The following is an 18,819-nucleotide window of genomic DNA, read 5'->3' on the forward strand; positions in this document are numbered from 1 at the left end:
CAACTAGAATTCACACTTCACAAATAAAATTCAAATTGCATAACTACAACTACAATAGACTCGACCTTATATATGGCTTACGAGAAACATCCTGAAGGATTACAAATGATGCCGACACAGTCAACACACTAAACAAATAAAACTAAAAGGGCCTAATATATATTAAAATTGACATCATCGATTAGAAGATCCTTTCATAGCACAAGAAATTTCTTGATCTTGATTTTGCATGACCTCGGCCTCTTCTCTCGAAGTTGACGTTCTCGATTTGCTCAAGAATTGGTTTCCCGTCTTCATCAATGGGAGTTAGTTCCTTTGCCACTATGACACACTATCTAACAACTTTCTTCAAACACAACACATAAAAACCATTGTAAATTAGACTCCCCTCAAGAGGTTTCAGTTCATAGGCAACTTCACCTACGCTCCAAACCACTCTATAGGGCCAATAGAAACAAGGCCTCGACTTCTCCTTACCACAAGCCTTTAAGGAGGATTCTTTGTACTATTGAAGCCGAAGGTGTACTAGATCACCAACCTCAACACTGTCGACCGGTCAGCATATATCTTCTATTGGTTTTGAGCCCTTTGTAGGTTATCCTTGAGCGATCTCAAGATATCTAACCTCTCTTGTAACTAGTCTTCCGATCTCAGTGCACAAATATCAACTAGTGCTAGATACACAAATGATGAAGGCTCATAACCATACAATGCTTTGAAGGTCACTGTACCTATCTACATGTGATAGGTAGTGTTGTAACAACTCTCCCGCATGTAGCCAATAAATCCATGCTTTTTGTTTTGTTAAAACATAGTTCCTAAGTTACCACTCCAGCCATTTGTTCACAATCTTTGTTTGTCCATCCGTTTGTAAGTGGTAGCTTATACATGGCGACAGCTTCATTCTAGCTATCCAAAACAACTACATCCAAAAGTTGGTAAGAAAATGGCTATCCTCATCACTCACTATGTTCCAAAAAAGACCATGCAAGCGAAATACCTTACAGAAGAAAGACTTGGCCACTTGAGTTGCTTGGCATCCAAAGGAGATGGCAAAGAAATGAGCATACTTGGTCAAGTGATCCACTACGACGAAGATGAAATGGTTTCCTTGCACTTTAAGAAGCTTGATAATAAAATCTAATGAGAAGCTATCCAATTTCTGGTTGGGATTAGCAGTGGAAGAAGACCCACAAATAAGGTGTTCTCAGATTTGTTTTGTCGACAAGTGGAACATTCTCACACGTACTAGAATATGTCATTCTTAAGGCCTTTCCACGAAATCATTTCCCAAATTTGTCAATAGGTCTCAAAGTATCTCGGGCGTCTGACCAAGGGCGATTCGTGTATTTATTTTAGATGTTTTTCCTTCAGCTTGGACTCAGGTACAAAAAAGATTACTTGATCATAATAAATGATGTTGTTGACTACCTTGTACCTATCATCATGCACCTAACCATCCATTCTTTGGTATGTGAATGTGTTCTTGGAGTATTCAACCAACAAATGTGGCTTCCAATCCATCGAAATCTGGCAGAAACAGCATTTGGCAAGTCTCCTTGACAGCACATAGGCCACCATATTGTTTCTACCTTTTTCATTCTCAATGTCAAAATCAAAACTTTAGATTTTTCTCACCCACTTTTGTTGTTCTTTGTTTAAATCCGTCTGCTCCACGAATAGTTTCAAGCTTTTATGGTTTGTACCATAGTAACGAGAATCGCCCAAAAATTGCCTGAATCGGCGATTCCGTGACCCGATTCATCTTGGGTGATTTTTTTTGAATCATGAATCAGTATTGCCGATTTCTGGGCCATGAATCGCCTGAATCACCGATTCAGGCGAGTCATGTAAAAATCGCCAAAATTGCCTTAAAAAATCGGCTATGAATCGCCCGCGGCATGTAAAAAGGGAAGTTGAAATTTTAAAAAAAATCACTTATTTTTTTCACTTTGTTTTTGACTTATTCTCTTTGTTATAACCCTAAAGGGCCTTCTATTTGTGAAGCATGAGTAGAAGAGAGGAAAAGTGAGAGAGAAGAAGAGAAAAGAAAAGCCATAGGTTTCCAACCGGCAAGAAGGAGGAGCACCAAAGAGATCAGCAGGCCATTTGGGGAGCCCATCAATTGCTTTGGGAGCATTAAGGAGCCAATATCAACACTCCTCAACTCATTTGCAAGAGGTAAGTGCTTATTTTTTTTCTTGCATGTTAGTGTATTATGCATTTTTTGTTAAATTTTTAGTGTGTTATGCATTTTTTGTTAAATTTCTATAGTTTTCAAAAATTTTAGTGTAAATCTTGAATGCTCTTTATTTTTACTAAGTTGCAAGCTAGGGTTTGTTGTTTTCTAATTTTTATTAGCTTCAAACTTTGATATTTTACATAAAAAAATTTATTGCAGCAGCCTTTGCTCTCATTTTTCGCAAATTCCAATGGGTAAAAAAGATGAATGTTGGAAATATAATGAAGAGTTTCCTGGAAGAACCAAATATCAAACAAAATGCATGTTTTGTAAAGAAAAAATAACTTCCGGGGGTAATTATAGATTGAAATTTCACATTGCTGCTATACCTGGACATGATGTTACAATTTGCACTCACCAAACTCCTGAGGCAAAACGCACTTGCTTAATGGCATTAGAAAAAATTGAAAAAGAAAAAGCAAATAGGAAAATGCAAGTTGAAGGGTTAAGGGGTATTGGCTCCCATGTTCCCGCATCCGCAGCCGCATCCACATCTGCATCTGCATCAGCTTCCGCATCCGTAGGTTGTGTTGGAGAGGGTTCTTCTAGGCCTCCATTTTATCCTAGTTCTTCTGCTCGTGCTAATGCTAGTGCTAGTCGGTCATATATTGAGACGGAGTCCCACACCAACCTATTGCAGCCTAGAGTGCGGAAAAACAGAATGGATAGTTACTTTGTGCCCCACACTACTCCTAGTTCCCAACCCACGCTTGAGGGCATGGGTTTTAACAAGGAGATTCACGATGCTGCCAGAAAGGAGATATGCAAATTTTGGTACTTTTGCAACATTCCATTTATTGCAGCCAGGTAATTGATTCTTTTTTCTTTGTTTTCTTTAAAGCTAAAATTAAAAGTAAAAGTAAAACTTTAATTATATCTACTTGTTTTATAATTTGAGTCTTTGACATCTAAACTTTTATTTGTGACAGGGCTCCTTATTGGCAGAATATGATAGATGCGGTTGCTATTTGTGGTCCGGGGTTTAAAGCCCCAACTGAGGCTGAGTTGAGCAGATACCTCCTGGATGAGATGGTAGAGGACATAAGGGTTGACCTCGAGGAGAACCGAAAGGAATGGATTACAAAGGGTTGCACCATCATGACTGATGGTTGGACCGATAGGAGGAATAGAACACTCCTCAATTTTCTTGTATCCTGTGGAGGTGATTGATCATTCTACTTTCCTACATACATTGTAAATTTTGATTTGTTGAATGCTAATTCGTTAATGATCCATTTAATATTATAATTCGTTGTTTTGTTACTTGTAGGATATACCATGTTCATAAAATCCATTGATGCTTCCGCACATGTGAAAAATGCCACATATTTATGTGAGGCTATTGAGGAAGTTATAGCAGAGGTGGGAGAACAAAATGTGATCCAGGTGGTGATGGATAATGCAGCAAATTATGTTGCAGCAGGTAAACTTTTAACTTTACAAGTTTTGAAAATAAATTTATTTGAATTTTGAAATTTGAGTTTCTAATTGACTTAAAATTGTTGTAGGTAAACTTTTGATGGAGAGGCACCCCACCATATTTTGGTCCCCTTGTGCGTCACACTGCATTGACCTCATGTTGGAGGAAATTGGCAAACTTGAGTTTGTCAAGTCATGTGTGGAAAGGGCAAAAAATATATGCAAATTCATTTATAATTATGCATTTGTCCTTAGCACAATGAGGAAGTACACAAAAGGCAAGGAGTTAGCTCGCCCAGGTATCACGAGGTTTGCCTCGAATTTCATCACCTTGCAGTCCTTGTCGACATCAAGGGATGGATTGAGGAGCATGTTTGTTGGGCAGGAGTGGATTTGCTCTTCTTATGCTACGACTACTGTAGGGTTAGATGTGGCGGATTGCATATTTGATGAGGATGGTTTTTGGAAACCCGCTAGAGAAATCCTTAAGGTAAATTTATTGCAATTTAACATTTAGTATTTTGCTTTTACTTTAAGTAATATTATTTTATATTTAAGTTTTGACTCAAATTTTTTGTTTTACTTTATATGTAGGTCACTGAGCCCCTTGTAGCTTTGCTACGAACTACTGATGGTAGAAGCCCTCTATGGGCTACATTTATGAGGGCATGGATAGGGCCAAGGAGGCCATCAGAGCCCAATATGCAGGAGTGCAGGAGAGGTATGGCCCTATTTGAGACATCATCGATAGGAGATGGCAGAATCAGCTCCATCGACCCATCCACGCAGCAGCTTACTATCTGAATCCGGCATTTTGTTTCCGTCCTGAGTTCAAGGAGGATGCGGAGGTTCTCACTGGCTTATACACAGTGTTTCAGAGATTGAGTAGCGATGAAAATAGCGCTGCTGCGATTGTTGAGCTAGACCAGTTCAACAATAAGGAGGGGCCACTTTTCTCTGGCAGGATGGCCATAAATGCTCAGACAACACTACAGCCAGGTAAAAATTAAATAATATATTCAGTGTTCATGAATCTAGATTCTAAACTTAAAGTTGATTATATAATGCATTAATTTTAGAGTTGTAATTTGTAAATGAGACTAATTGTTTTTATTTTTTCCTTATTTCAGATAGAAGGTGGCAAATATTTGGGGCCAAAATTCCAAACCTTCAAAAAATTGCCATCCGCATTCTGAGTCAGCCGAGCAGCGCTTCTAGATGTGAGCGCAGTTGGTCCATGTTCGAGCACATCCACTCGAAGAGGAGAAACAAGTTGACAGTGCAGAGGTTGAATGATCTTGTCTTTGTTCATTACAACCTTCGTCTTAGGATTAGACAGATTTTGGGCGTTGACTCCTCTCTGATCATTCTAGAGGAGATTGATCCAGAATCAGAGTGGATCACAGAGACCGTGGACCCAGTCTTCACTGAGGAAGACCGCGCGTGGGTTGACCAGGTGGATGTAGAGGCTGAGGCTGTGGCTAGGGCAGAGGAGGTAGCTAGAGCACATTCAGGCATTGGTAGACGCACACGCGCACGCACAGACACAGGCCCTAGCAACGTTATTCATGAGTCCATTGTCCATGCAGGGGACATGGCTCGGCGGTCCTCTAGGACCTACCTTACACGCCTTTCTCATAGGCAAACTGGATACTCAGAGGCTGAGGTTGAGGCTACAGCAGAGCTAGAGGATGATGATGAGGATGATGAGGCTTGAGCTGGAGCCTTGTTTTTATATTTTGTTTACACTGTATAGATATTGATAGTGATACTGAATCACTGATAGACATATGTTTCAAACTTTCATGGATCTTCATCTTAGATTTATACATACATTTATGATTTGATGTCTTATAGATCTTCATGATTTCATCTTACTGATTCAATGATTTGAATCATTATGATCATTTGATTTTTATTTACTTCAGCTAGCATACAATTTACATTTTAGTACATAATGATAACATAGTTACGTATGTGATGGATTTTATGTTTCATGTTTATGTATGTTAGATTCTATTTGATGATGTTATAGTGTTTTTAAGTTATATTCAATAAAGGATGCATGAAATAAGTCTTAAATTGTTAAAATCTTTACATTTAAAGGGTTTTTTCAAATTTGCCGATTCACCGGCGATTCATCCCCGATTCACGATTCGATTCGGCCGTGCCGATTCCGATACGATTCCGATTCACGTTAGTATGGTTTGTACACACAATCAAAACTTCATCAGTGCATGAATAATGGCGAGCATCTCCTTGTCATAGATGGAAGTATACTCATTCTGCTTCTAAGAGGTTCCAACTTTCGAACACAATGGGGTGATGGTCCTACATTAACATTGTCCAATGCCTTCTCTTGACACATCACACTTCAAGGGATGAATGAAGTCTAGTAGTGCCAGAATAGAACATGTACTCATGAGTTCCTTCAGTTTGTCGAAGGTGTGTTGTGCCCGCTCAGCCCAATGGAAAGATCCCTTCTTTGTCAAATCTATTAGTGGTTCACTAAGCAATGAGAAACACTTCAAAAAACTTTTTGTAGAAACTGAGCACTCAAAGAATCTATGAAAATTTGAGAGAGTTTTGGGATGTGGCCAATCCAACAACTTGTCAATCTTGGGAATAGGATAGCTATTTTTTATGATTGTTTTGTTCAACGCACAGTAGTGCACACACATCCAAAGCGATCCATCCTTCTTTACTAACACTACTGATGATGGAAAGGGTCTAGAATTGGGTCCAATTCTTCCTTTTTCAAGGAGTTCTTGGATCATCTTCTCTATCTCATCCTCAAAGTTGTTATGATGGAAGTAGGGTGTGGTGATGACAGGCTTGGCTCCTTCCAACTCATGTGTTCTCAAAGCTACGGTACAGAGGTATACTCGATGGGATGTCAGAAAAGAGCACGCTATGCTTATCTAACATTGTTTGAAGCTCATCATCTTGATAGTAAGCCTAGTCCCCATGAATAGGCTCTTTGGAAACCAAGTAGTGTATTGCCCAAACAAAATCATCATGCTTGAAGATTGCCTCCATCTTTTGTACCGAGATTTCCTTTGAGCCTCCATTTGACATCCCCCTCAGCACTGCCCTTTTTCCATTCTCTTCAAAGGAGAATGCCATCCTCTTGAAGCACTATGCCTACTAATCAAGAGTCTCCATCCACTATATGCCCAATATAAGATCCAAGTCATCAAGATCCAATACAAATAAGTCATATGTTACTATATAGTTTCCCTTGGTAATGCTTAGTTGTGGGACCATATGGTTATGTGACAAGAGGTTTCCTCCTACCAACTTCACTTCGAACCCTTGATGTGCCTCCATGTGCAAACCCTTTCAGTTCAAAAGTGACATGTTGATGAAAGTGTCGCCTCACTATCGAGCATGACCACAACTCGTTATCCCTAGAGTGTAACCTGTACTCAAAATACAATGCACCTTGAAGGACCAACAAATGTTGGGATAGCACCTCCTTGTCGTACCAACATGGAAATTCTCTCTACACGGTTGATGTTAACTTCTTTGGAAGCTTGTTGACCTTCTTTGGTTTCAAGTTCTTTATGCTCCTCGATGAACATCGCCTCAATATAGTGGATTTTTCCTTTGTCCATGCATCGGTGCCCTAGTTCCCATGGCTTCTTACATTAAAACAAAGCTTTCTTCTCCTAAGCTCTTACCTAGCGGCCTCACCCAGTGATGACTTTTTTGGTTGGGGTTTGTTATCTTTTTCTTTCAGAGCAAGGGGTGGTTTGGTATGTGACTAACTCTTGGAAGAAATAGAGGAGGATATTGCCATGCCACATGTTTTCTTAATTGCTTCAGTAAGCATGATGGAGTTGAATCCCTTCACCCATCCTTTCAAAGGTTCCATGTAATGTCCACAATTGGAACTTATTTGATTTATCTAATATTTCTCGATAAGGATTTGGATTGTAATGTTCCCTAATAGAATTAGTTATCCATCTTGTTAACATTAATTCCTTCATATCCAGTCATATTACTATTTGGCATAGGTGTTATCCAAGTTCCCTAGAAACCAACAATGGATTCCCTCAAAGTTTACGAGTCCAAATCCATAGCACTAAGGCTTACGGAACGATAACCCTTACCCTCCCTTAGGATAAGATCCGTTTGCATCCACAACTTGATGGGTAGAATCACCAACTCTGATACCACTATAATGTTCCAACTCTGATAGCTTGACCAAGAGTCGCATAGAGTGCTTACTGGATAGAGAGAACATACTGCAAAGTACAAGCCATATGACATACCGAAACAACCTCAATAATCCAACCTAGTTTGTGCTAACTACTAAACATATGACAAGTATGACAGCAGTTGTAAGTGTACAACAACAATAGTGGTCATATGGCATAGAGAAAGTCCACACAAAAGGAGAATAGTAGGCCTATACGATGAGGTGACAAGGACGTACACTTAGACAAAATTCCTTCCTACACAATTACAACGAGACCTCATGTAAAATGATCATCGTACGGCATCAAGGTTGTACAAATGTAAGACTGTATTGTTGGTACAATATAGGTTGTATATTGAGTAAATTATCCCTACCATTAATAGTTATGTGTGAACACAAATGTCATATGACCTTCTTCATTTCTTGTATGTGGTAGGATGAGATTGTTGAGATTGGTTTTGAATATGGACACTACAAGTAAACAACTTTGATAATGCAATGATATAAATATTAGAATAATATTTATGTTTCTTTTTAATGCTCACTATTGTATCTTATTGTATCTCTGTAAATATTAGAATATTTCTAATATTTAGGTGTAGTCTAGAATAGAATGTTTCTATTCTATTCGACTCTCCTCTTTGTATATATAGATCATTTGATCTCTGATTAATAAGTCAAGTATTCTGCCATTTACGTTTGTAACATGGTATTAGAGCCATTATCAGGAATTTTTTGAATTTTTTTGAAAATTTGGGCAGTCTTTTCCAAAGTAACGAGAATCGGAATCCTATCGAAATCGGCACAGCCAAATCGAATCGTGAATCGGGGGTGAATCAGCGATGAATCAGCAAATTTGAAAAAACCCTTTAAATGTAGAAAGTAAAAAAAACAAGTTATTTTTTTTAAATTTACAACTCATACTTTTCTGGCTGCGGGCGATTTCTTGCTGATTTTTTCATCCGATTCATGCAATTTTTTTGATGAATTGCCGATATCGGCAATTCATGCAATTCATCCAAAAAAATCGGGTGTGGCGATTCCCGACTCCAAAAAAATCGCCCACCTTGAATCTTATCATTGAATCGCCGATTCACGCAATTTTCGAGCGATTCTCGTTTCTATGGTTTTTTTGAGTGCAGTTTATGGTGTCTTTCTTCCACAAATAGTGTCATTTTTTACTTCACAATCCAAAAATGACTTCAGTGGTAGAAGCCAATAGCGTTTTGTTTAACAAATCTGCCATTATTATCAAGAAATCTGAGTTTTTTTCATGCTTTTTTCAGCCAGGGCCTTTTTTTTGAAACCCTAATTTTTGGGCTCAGAAATTTTTTCTAATTACAAATTCTTGGTGGGTTTTTTGAGATCTCAAATGGGTTGTCATCAAAATTTTCTAGGTGCCTCAATTTTCGAGCCAGCAGATCTGGATTCTGACAACATATTATTTCTAGGTTTTTTGAGCTCTTTTCTGGGTACTCCGATTTTTTTGGGTCTTTCATTTTCTCACCTCGAAGTTTGTGCCATTTGAGATATTCACGTATTATGAGCATTTATATCAGCAACATCAAAAATCAAACTCAATTAAAAAGCAAGCCAATGTTGTCCAACACTCAGAGCAAAAAGAATCTATCTACCATGCCTTATAGCCAGCATACCTGCAAATCATGTGAAATCTTCTGCTTGGTACATAGATTCCAGTGCCTCCCAACATTTCACTCATACGCGTAATTGGTTTGTTGAATTCACTCCCTATTCTAACTCAGTAATCATTGGAGGTAGCCAGGCATACAATATTGTCGGCAAGGGCCATGTTCAGATTCAGTTCGGAGGAAGAAGACTCATGTTCCTCAATGTATGTTATGTTCCTGGCATGAAACATAATCTTTTGTCTGTTAGTCAGATTATGAAGCACTCCCCTCGGTTGGATGTCGTTTTCAATGGAAATAAGTGTCCGATTATTGATCGTGCTTCTCGCAATACACTTGTTGTTGGTCTTGAGGATCATGGTATTTATAGTCTTGTAGATTTAGGCGATTCCCTTGAGCGTGCCTTCATCGCCAAATCATCCACTCTCAGCAGCCTCTAGCATCAACGATACGGTCACCTGAACATTCAATATCTAGCACAACTTGCTCGAGATGATTTAGTCCATGGCCTACCTAATATCCTAACCCAAAACCATCATGTTTGCAGAGCTTGCCAAGCAGGGAAGCAACATAGGACACCATTTAAGGATGGTGAATCATGGCAGTCATCTAAAGTACTCCAGCTGGTCCACGCTAATGTATGTGGTCCTATGGATACTCCTGTTACTGGGAACAGGTAGTTCTTACTCTTTGTGGATGATTTCAATCACAAAATGTGAGTATATTTTTTTAAGCAAAAATCCGATGCTTTTCCTGTATTTCAGCAGTTTAAAGCCCTAGTAGAAAAAGAGTCTGGTTCCCCCATTCGTACTCTCAGGACCGATAATGGGGAGGAATTCTATTCTTCTACTTTCTCTACCTTTTGTACTACTCATGGCATTAGAGGTCAGTTTACCACAACTCGCACCCCTCAACAAATTAATGTTGTAGAGCATCGAAACTATACCATCACGGAAATGGCTAGGGCTATGCTAGAACATAGAAATATTCCCAGAAAATATTGGGCAAAAGCAGTATCCACAACTATCTACCTTCTTAACCAGTCACCCACCCTTGCAATTAAACATAAGACTCCTGAGGAAGCTTGGTTTGGTTGCAAACCTAAGATCAACCATTTGAAGGTTTTTGGCTCTCTACCATATGTATGGATTCCTAATGCCAAATGCACTAAGTTGGATTCCAAAAGCCAGAAACTCATGTTTACAAGATACAGTCACACACATAAGGCCTACAGATTGATTGATGTAAACATTGATCGTTTAATCTTTAGTCGTGATGTTGTGTTTGATGAGGAACTCGAACCATTTCAGTTCTCTGCCTCCCTGCCACATTCCGAGATTCAGTCTTCAGCAATCTCTAACTTGGGTCCTTCTATTTTATATGAGTCATTTGATGCTACCGATACACCTCCTCAGCCACCTCCATATAATACAGCTCTTGCTCCTACTCCGGCTATTCCGATAGCATCTGATATTTGCTCCTCTACTCTTCGACCAAAATGGTGGGCTCAAACGATTAGTGATCTTCGTCCTAATGAACTCATGGAGGGTAGAACCTCCAAAAATAAGAGCATTCAGCATAACACAGTTAATGTTGCTCTTATGGCCAACATCCACAGTATCCCTGAGCCCCAGACATATGCAGAGGCCAAAGGAATTCAAAAATGGGAACATGCCATGGATGTTGAGCTTCAGAGTCTTAAAAAGAACCACACCTGGGTTCTTTCAGATCTCCCTCCTAGGAAGAAACCCATTAGCTGTAAATGGGTCTATAAGGTCAAGTACCATGCAGATGGTACCTTGGACAAATACATAGTCAAACTTGTTGCTCAAGGATTCACCCAGCATGAAGGCATTGACTATGAGGAGACCTTTGCCTTGACAGCCAAGATGAGAACTATTCGCCTTCTTCTTGCCATTGCAGCTCAGTATGGTTGGAAAGTTCATCAGATGGATGTGAAGAGTGTTTTTCTTAATGGTGAATTACAGGAAGAAGTCTACATGACGCAACCCCCAGGTTTAAAGGTTGTCGGTTCAGAACCAAAAGTATGTAGACTCCAGAAGGCCCTCTATGGTCTTAAATAGGCCCCTCGGGCTTGGTACATAAAGATTGATCAGTGCTTGATTGCTTAGGGATTTCAGCGTAGCCTGTCAGATAGTAATCTATAAATTAAACACTCTGGTAATGATATTCTTTTCCTTGTTGTCTATGTGGATGATTTGATCATTACTAGGAGTTCAGAACATTTGATTTCAAAAATCAAATAGGATTTGTGCAAAACTTTTGATATGACAGATCTCGGATTGCTTCATTATTGTTTAGGTATTGAGGTTTGGTAGACTGACAATACTATTTTTTTGTCTTAGTCCAAGTATGTTAGAAATTTGCTTGACAAGTTTAAAATGCAATATTGTAACCCTGCCTCCACTCCTATGGAGACTAGTCTGAAATTGTTCGCACAATCTAATTCTCCTCCTATAGATGAAACACTCTTCAGGCAACTAGAAGGTAGTCTCATCTACCTTACTACTACTAGATCTTATCTCAGTTTTGCAGTATGCTACATCTCACAGTTCATGACGAACCCCAACACTGATCATTGGATTGCAGCGAAACATGTGCTGCACTATGTACATGGTACTTCAAACTATGGTCTTCTTTACACAAGGAGTGCTTCAACTTAGTGGATTCACCGATTATGATTGGGCCGGCTCAATTGATGACAGGAAATCTACTTCTGGTTATGTGTTCAGTATCTGGTTATATGGTACTTAAAATGCTAGTTATGAAAAGATATACTGCAATATAAGATATAAAGATGTAAAAAACTTAAACATTGAACATTGCTTGAAGTTTTGAACTGGAACATCATGATTCATTATCAAACAATGAACATTGAACATCAACAAATGAAAGAGTGTCAAATTATATAATTTTTAATTTATAATATATATCAAATCAATAGTATGAGTATCTACTATCTAATCAATGATCATATGAGTCATGACATAAAGATGATTGCAATAAGTAACTTGTGCCATGGATCAAGATATCCAAATAAGTATATAATGCAAACAAAAACTACAAGTCTCCAAGAGTCCAAATCAAAATTCCAAATGAATGATCAATGATCATCCCTTGGAAGTCCAAGTGTCCCCCCGCACCCAAAGGGGATGCGGTCACGTCCCCCCACACCCACAGGGGACGCAGGGACGTCTCGCCGTCTCCGGCTTGTAATGTCCCCGACAAAAATAAATGTATTTAATTAATCTGTGTAACAGGCCGATTATTTTTAATTCATCCCGGACCCATATTTTGTCTTCGTAGTTTGTGTCACTGTCGGCTATCTTTGTACACCCTCGAAATGGTTTCCCGACAGGTATTTAAGCACGGCTATAGGTAGTTTGTAGGTATGCTTTGGATTATATTCTCTATACTGCGGATTCTTGCTGGAGTTCGGCATTGTTCGCCATTTCGGAAGTGAAAGACCTTCCCTATTTGGCTTGCACGATTTTGGTGGGATTCAAAACCTCACCCTATTCTGTTGGTGTTCGATCTGTATCTGGCAATTTGAAGGCATAATCATATATCTCTGTTTTTGTTGGTGAGTCTCTTAGCCTTTCGACTGCAACCTGTGTATGATCTGGATCTATTGTATGATATATCTTTGTTTGGTTTGGTGTTCTACTCATTCAAATCCTAACAACCTCTTCTTCTGGTCACTGTATGGCTTACTACCGTACGGATCCCCTTTCTACTGCACGGCCTTCCTAAGACACTGTACGGCCTTCACTTGCTGTGCACCCTCCACACCGTACGGACTTGATTGCCTACTCTCCTGTAGACCATTGTACTGCATATTCTCCATCCCGTACTGCATACCTCGTATGACATCTGCACCATACCATTTTCCATTTTCTCCGTACGGCCTTCTATACAGTCCGTATGGCTTCCTAGCCCATCGTACGGAATCATAAGACTCCCGTACGGTCATACTCCCTCCCGTACGGACTTCCTGTTCTGTACGTAGGCCTTCCAAGCATGAAGTACGGTTGTTTTTGGGTCTCAATGTAGTGTATGGCTTACAAAATCCACAATATTAGGTTGTCCACCCAGGTTCAATCTACCGTATCGTCATTTAGCAGAGCGTGGAACATTACAGTGGTATCATCTATTATAAGGATCGGATCTACCTAGTGCCAAAATCAAACTTGAAGCAGAAGATCCTGAAGGAAGTGCATGACTCCCCTTTGGCTGGACATCCTAGCTTCCTTAAGACCTACAGAAGTATTCGGGAGAGATTTTCATGGAAGGGACTGAAAGGGGATGTGTTGCAGCTTGTCAGAGAATGTACTATTTGCCAACAAAACAAATCCGAACACACTCTTCCTGCCAAACTATTATAGCCTCTACTGATTCCCGAACATAAGTGGGAAAGTATATCAATGGACTTCATAACAAGTCTTCCTAGGGTGAATGGAAAGGACTGTATCTTTGTGGTAGTTGACAGATTGACAGAGTATGCTCACTTCTTCGTCATCCCGTTGGACCTTTCCGCTGCACAGGTCGCCAAATTGTTTTTCAGAGAAGTCTTTCGCCTGCACGAGATACTCCGAAACATTGTCAGTGATCGGGATGGACTATTCATCAGTATCTTCTGGACAAAACTATTTCGGATGGCAGGGACTAAATTATAACCGAGCACGAGCTACTACCCATAGATAGATGGCCAAATTGAAATTGTGAACAAATGGTTCGAAGGCCACCTATGGAACTACATCTCGGCACGACGACGCGCATGGGTGAAATGGATCCATCTTGGGGAGTACTGCTACAATACCACGTATCACATGTTGATAGGGATGGCGCCATTCAAAGCTCTATACAGGCACGAACCACTCTCCATCGATGCAGTGTTGGGCAACAACCACACTCAAAGGGCGAAGGATTGGCTTCAGGAGGGACAAGACATTCTGAGGAGCTTGAAAGAAAACCTTCAGCAGGCACAAAACCGACAAAAGGTGTACGCTGACAGACATCGAATAGAGAAGTTTTGAGGTGGGGGATCTGGTCTACCTCTGGCTTCAACCATACCAACAATCCTCACTAAAAGGAACAGGGAAGGAGAAACTGAAGCCCCGATTTTATGGTACCTACCGCATGATCCGTCGCATTGGTGAGGTAGCGTACGAACTGTAGCTTCTCGAAGGTAGCCGCATTCATAATGTCTTCCATGTTTCTTTTCTGAAGAAGGCTATCAGGCAAAACATCACCGTCACTACAGATCTTCCACCACTCAATGAGGAAGGGAAACTCATTCTGGAACCTGCTGAGATTCTCGAAGTGCCCGAAAAAGTCTTGCGGAACCGAACTGTTAGGGAGTACTTAGTTCTAATTGGTTTTTAGTAGGTTGTTGTAAATGTGTTTGATATGGTATTTATTGTCGCACTAATTTTCTTTTCTAAATTACTAGTCAATACTTTCAGATTGCGTTCAATAATGGAAACAATACATAAAATAGAACTTGCATTCTAACATAAGTAATCAAATGTTAATAACACATAAAATCCTTTTAACTTCGTAAAATGTGAATTTAGACTTTATATAATAGTCTGAAATACATTGTAGACCCTGAACTTGCTCAAACAATAAATAAATATTGCATTTGCCTACCAACTATCACTGCTCATATCAGTATTCGGCTTCCTCTAAAGCGTCCTTCAAAAATACCCTAAAAACTTGTTATCCCTGTCTAAAACTATACTCCTCACTAGCCCATGCAATCTTACAATCTCCTTAAAGAATAATTCAGCTACATGTACTGCATCCGATGTCTTATTACAAGGAATGAAATTTGACATTTTAGAAAATCTATCCACCACCACAAATATAGAATCATTACCTCTTTGTGTCTTCGGTAATCCCAAAACAAAATCCATGCTAATATCCTCTCAAGGTCTACTAGGTACTATATACATACCCACATTCTCACTACTACCCTTAGCAACTTGACAAATGTAATTTCGGGAAAAAATTATGACATTTATATTCCATATAAATATGTGCCCAATAATATCTCACTCACCAAACCTACTATCTTGTCAATACGAAAGTGTTTGGCAAGTCCTCCACTATGTTTCTCCTTAATCAAATTATGCCTCATTGATCCTCTAGGTATGCATAACTGAACTCCTTTAAACAAAATATCATCCTAACAAAATAATCTAACCACTTGCCTCATCCAACTATAACAAGCTCCTTACAAACCCTGCATACATCTGCAAAATTGGAATCTGTCTCACTAGAAGTCTTTAAGTCATAAAACCCATGTGCTTCTAATCTCATTTCTGTTAGCAAAGTCCTACTTCTAATCAATACATCAACTACTCTATTTGACTAGCCACTTCTATGCTTTGACATAGATGTATCAGTCTGCAAGAACTCAACCAATCCCATGTGCCTCTGATTTAAATTTCCTTAACTAAAATACTGCAATGCTTTATGATCAATATACAATACAAACTCCTTGAACTATGTCTCTGCTTCTTCAATGCTTAAACTATGACATAGAACTCGTGATCATAAACTGAATATTTCCTCTTGGCATCATTCAACTTTTCACTATAAAATGCAATAAGTCTACCTTCTTGACTTAACAAATCTCCAATTGCATTCCCACTTCCAATGCAATCCACATGAAATACCTTGTTGAAATCCATTAAGGCCAATACTGGTTGTTCAGAGACTTTCTTCTTCAACTACTCAAAATTCTGGTTTGCTCCATGTGTCCATTCGAAACCCTTCCAATCACATCTCATAGTCTTTGTCATTGGATTACAAACCGAACTGAAATTCCTGATAAACTCTTTAAAAAACAGCCAATCCATGAAATGATCTAACTTACCCAATGCTCTCCGGTCTAAGCCATTTTAAAATTGCTTTCGCATTCTCAAGATCCATCTTCAAACCATCAATTGAAATAGCAAATACAAGATTTACTATCTTTTCCTTCATGAAATAACATTTCTTGATATTGATTAACAAATTTTCTTCTTTCTATCTCTATAACACTTGACTCACATGCAACACATGTTTTTCCTTACTAAAAATCAGAATATCATCTAGGTACACAATCAAAAATTTACCCAAGAATTTCTTCAATATGTCATTCATTAACCTCATGAAAATACTAGGTGCATTAGCTAAACCAAAAGTCATAGCAAACCATTCATAAAAAACCCTCATTAGTCTTAAATGTAGGACCTTCCATTCATCTCCTCTAATTTTGATCTAATGATAACCACTCTTCAAATCAATATTAGTAAAATACTTTGCTCCATGCAAACAATTCATTATGTCATCCATCTAATGCAAAGGAAATCTATACCTTACTATGATCTTGTTGATAGCTCTAGAATCAATACATATTCACCACTCTCCATTCTTCTTAGATGTCAATACTACAGGTACTAGACAAGAACTCAAACTTTCTCTAATCAGACCTTTCCTCAACAATTCTCGCACTTCCCTATTCAATTCCTCATTCTCTACAGGTATCATCCATTGCAATGCTTTGTTTGGTAAACGTACTCCAGATACTAGATCCATAGAATGACTGATACTTATAACAAGAGGTAATCTATCAAGAACATTTATCTATCAGGAGCATTATATGAAATGATATCTTCAAATTTTATCAATAACTCTTTTGTTTCCTTAGGTTATTCATCTATTATCCCCAAATTAGACTTTTGCAAAATCAAAGCATAAAACATACTCTCTTTCTTCATACCGTCTAAGAATTTTCTCCCTTCAACCAAGCAAACCCTTATTGTGGTACAATTCTCATTCTTAGGATCTCTTACCTAAGGTAACAATGCTTGTTTTGTTCCAATTGCTACTATGGTATACCTATTCAATACTCTCTTTCTTCGTACCGTCTAAGAATTTTCTCCCTTCAACCAAGCAAACCCTTATTGTGGTACAATTCTCATTCTTAGGATCTCTTACCTAAGGTAACAATGCTTGTTTTGTTCCAATTGCTACTATGGTATACCTATTCAAGCTACCATCATGTATTATATGTCTGTTGTACTGCTAAGGTCTTCCCAACAAGATATGACAACAATCCATTAACATAATATCACAAAGAGCTTCATCATGATAAGATCCAATTTTTAATTTTACTATGCATTGCTCACTTACCAGTACCTTATAATCACCTTTTATCCATGCAATCTGATATGGCTTCAAATGCTACATCCTTGGTTACTGCAACTTGCTAACTAATTTCTGTAATGCTAGGTTGTCTGAACTCCCATTATCAATGATCAATTTGCAACACTTTTATACAGCTTTACATCTTGTTTTGAACAAACTTTGCCTCAACACCAATTCTTGATCAAGTTTCTCATTACACAAGTTGTCTAAACTCTAATTATGAACTCTACCTGATACTCTCAACCATAGATGTGAGTATCGCCGATTAATCGGCAATACGAGATAAAATCGCGATTTTTTGAGGCCGGCGATTTAGTCGCCCCAAAAATTGTGATTTTTTTTTGCAGATTTTTTCCAAAAAATCGCAGATTAATCGCCTAAAAAATCGCCTAAAAATCGCGATTTTTTGCAAAAAAATCGCCCGCGCCCGGCAATCACACAAAGTGACGAAAAAACACGTTTTTTTCATTATGTTTTTACATTGCTTAGGGTGTTTTGGAGAGGAGAGGATAGAGAAGGAGTTCTTGGCAAGAAATAGGCAGAATCAAGTGCATTTGGAGGCCTTTTGATTCGATTTCTTCGTTAGTAGGTAAGTGATTTGAATCTTTGTTTTTTGTTTTTGCAAGAGATTGTATTTTTTTTCCTTGCATGTAAATGGATAAAAATACATTCCTAATTAGTTAGGAATGCATTTGATGAATGTAAGCAAGATTAAATGCATTCATTTGCATTTTTTTCCATTCTAGATCAAATTTATGCTAAAAATTTGCCCTTTTAAAAAAAAATTGAAACCCTAGCAGCTAGTTTGTTTGAATGTTATTTGGATTTCAATTTATTGGTGCTGTTATTGGAATGTTGCTTGAATTCTTTGTTTAACTGTTAACTTTGATCTTGTTATAATTTATTTATAGTTTTTTTTTAAAATTTGTATGTGTAGGCAGCCCGCAGCAGTTTTAAATGGCAGACAAATGGCCATTGACTCCATGCCCCTCAGGCTACATTGGCACCAGGCCAAAGAATGTGAGAGGTCAAGCATGGAAATATGCCTATGAAGCACCCGATGAACCAACCAAAGTGATTTGCATTTG

At 38.6% G+C, this 18,819-nt stretch overlaps 1 protein-coding gene and 1 pseudogene across 2 annotated transcripts in view; one reads left to right on the forward strand and one right to left on the reverse strand.

Annotated features, from left to right (window-relative positions):
- Nucleotides 1–18,819, reverse strand: part of LOC149556373 (tryptophan decarboxylase 2-like) — a 377,028-nt pseudogene that overhangs the window by 235,753 nt on the left and 122,456 nt on the right. The window lies entirely within an intron of this gene.
- On the forward strand, nucleotides 1,819–18,810 carry LOC149556378 (uncharacterized). The gene is made up of 7 exons (XM_089830667.1): nucleotides 1,819–2,181; nucleotides 2,402–3,049; nucleotides 3,172–3,404; nucleotides 3,513–3,665; nucleotides 3,751–4,151; nucleotides 4,256–4,660; nucleotides 18,669–18,810. Exons 2-6 carry the CDS (start codon nucleotides 2,433–2,435, stop codon nucleotides 4,463–4,465), a joined length of 1,614 nt encoding a protein of 537 aa, XP_089686793.1. The 5' UTR covers nucleotides 1,819–2,181; nucleotides 2,402–2,432; the 3' UTR covers nucleotides 4,466–4,660; nucleotides 18,669–18,810.

This window comes from Cupressus sempervirens, chromosome 5 (assembly GCF_028749045.1).
Source record: "Cupressus sempervirens isolate cs-2001-9-10 chromosome 5, ASM2874904v1, whole genome shotgun sequence".
NCBI lineage: Eukaryota > Viridiplantae > Streptophyta > Pinopsida > Cupressales > Cupressaceae > Cupressus > Cupressus sempervirens.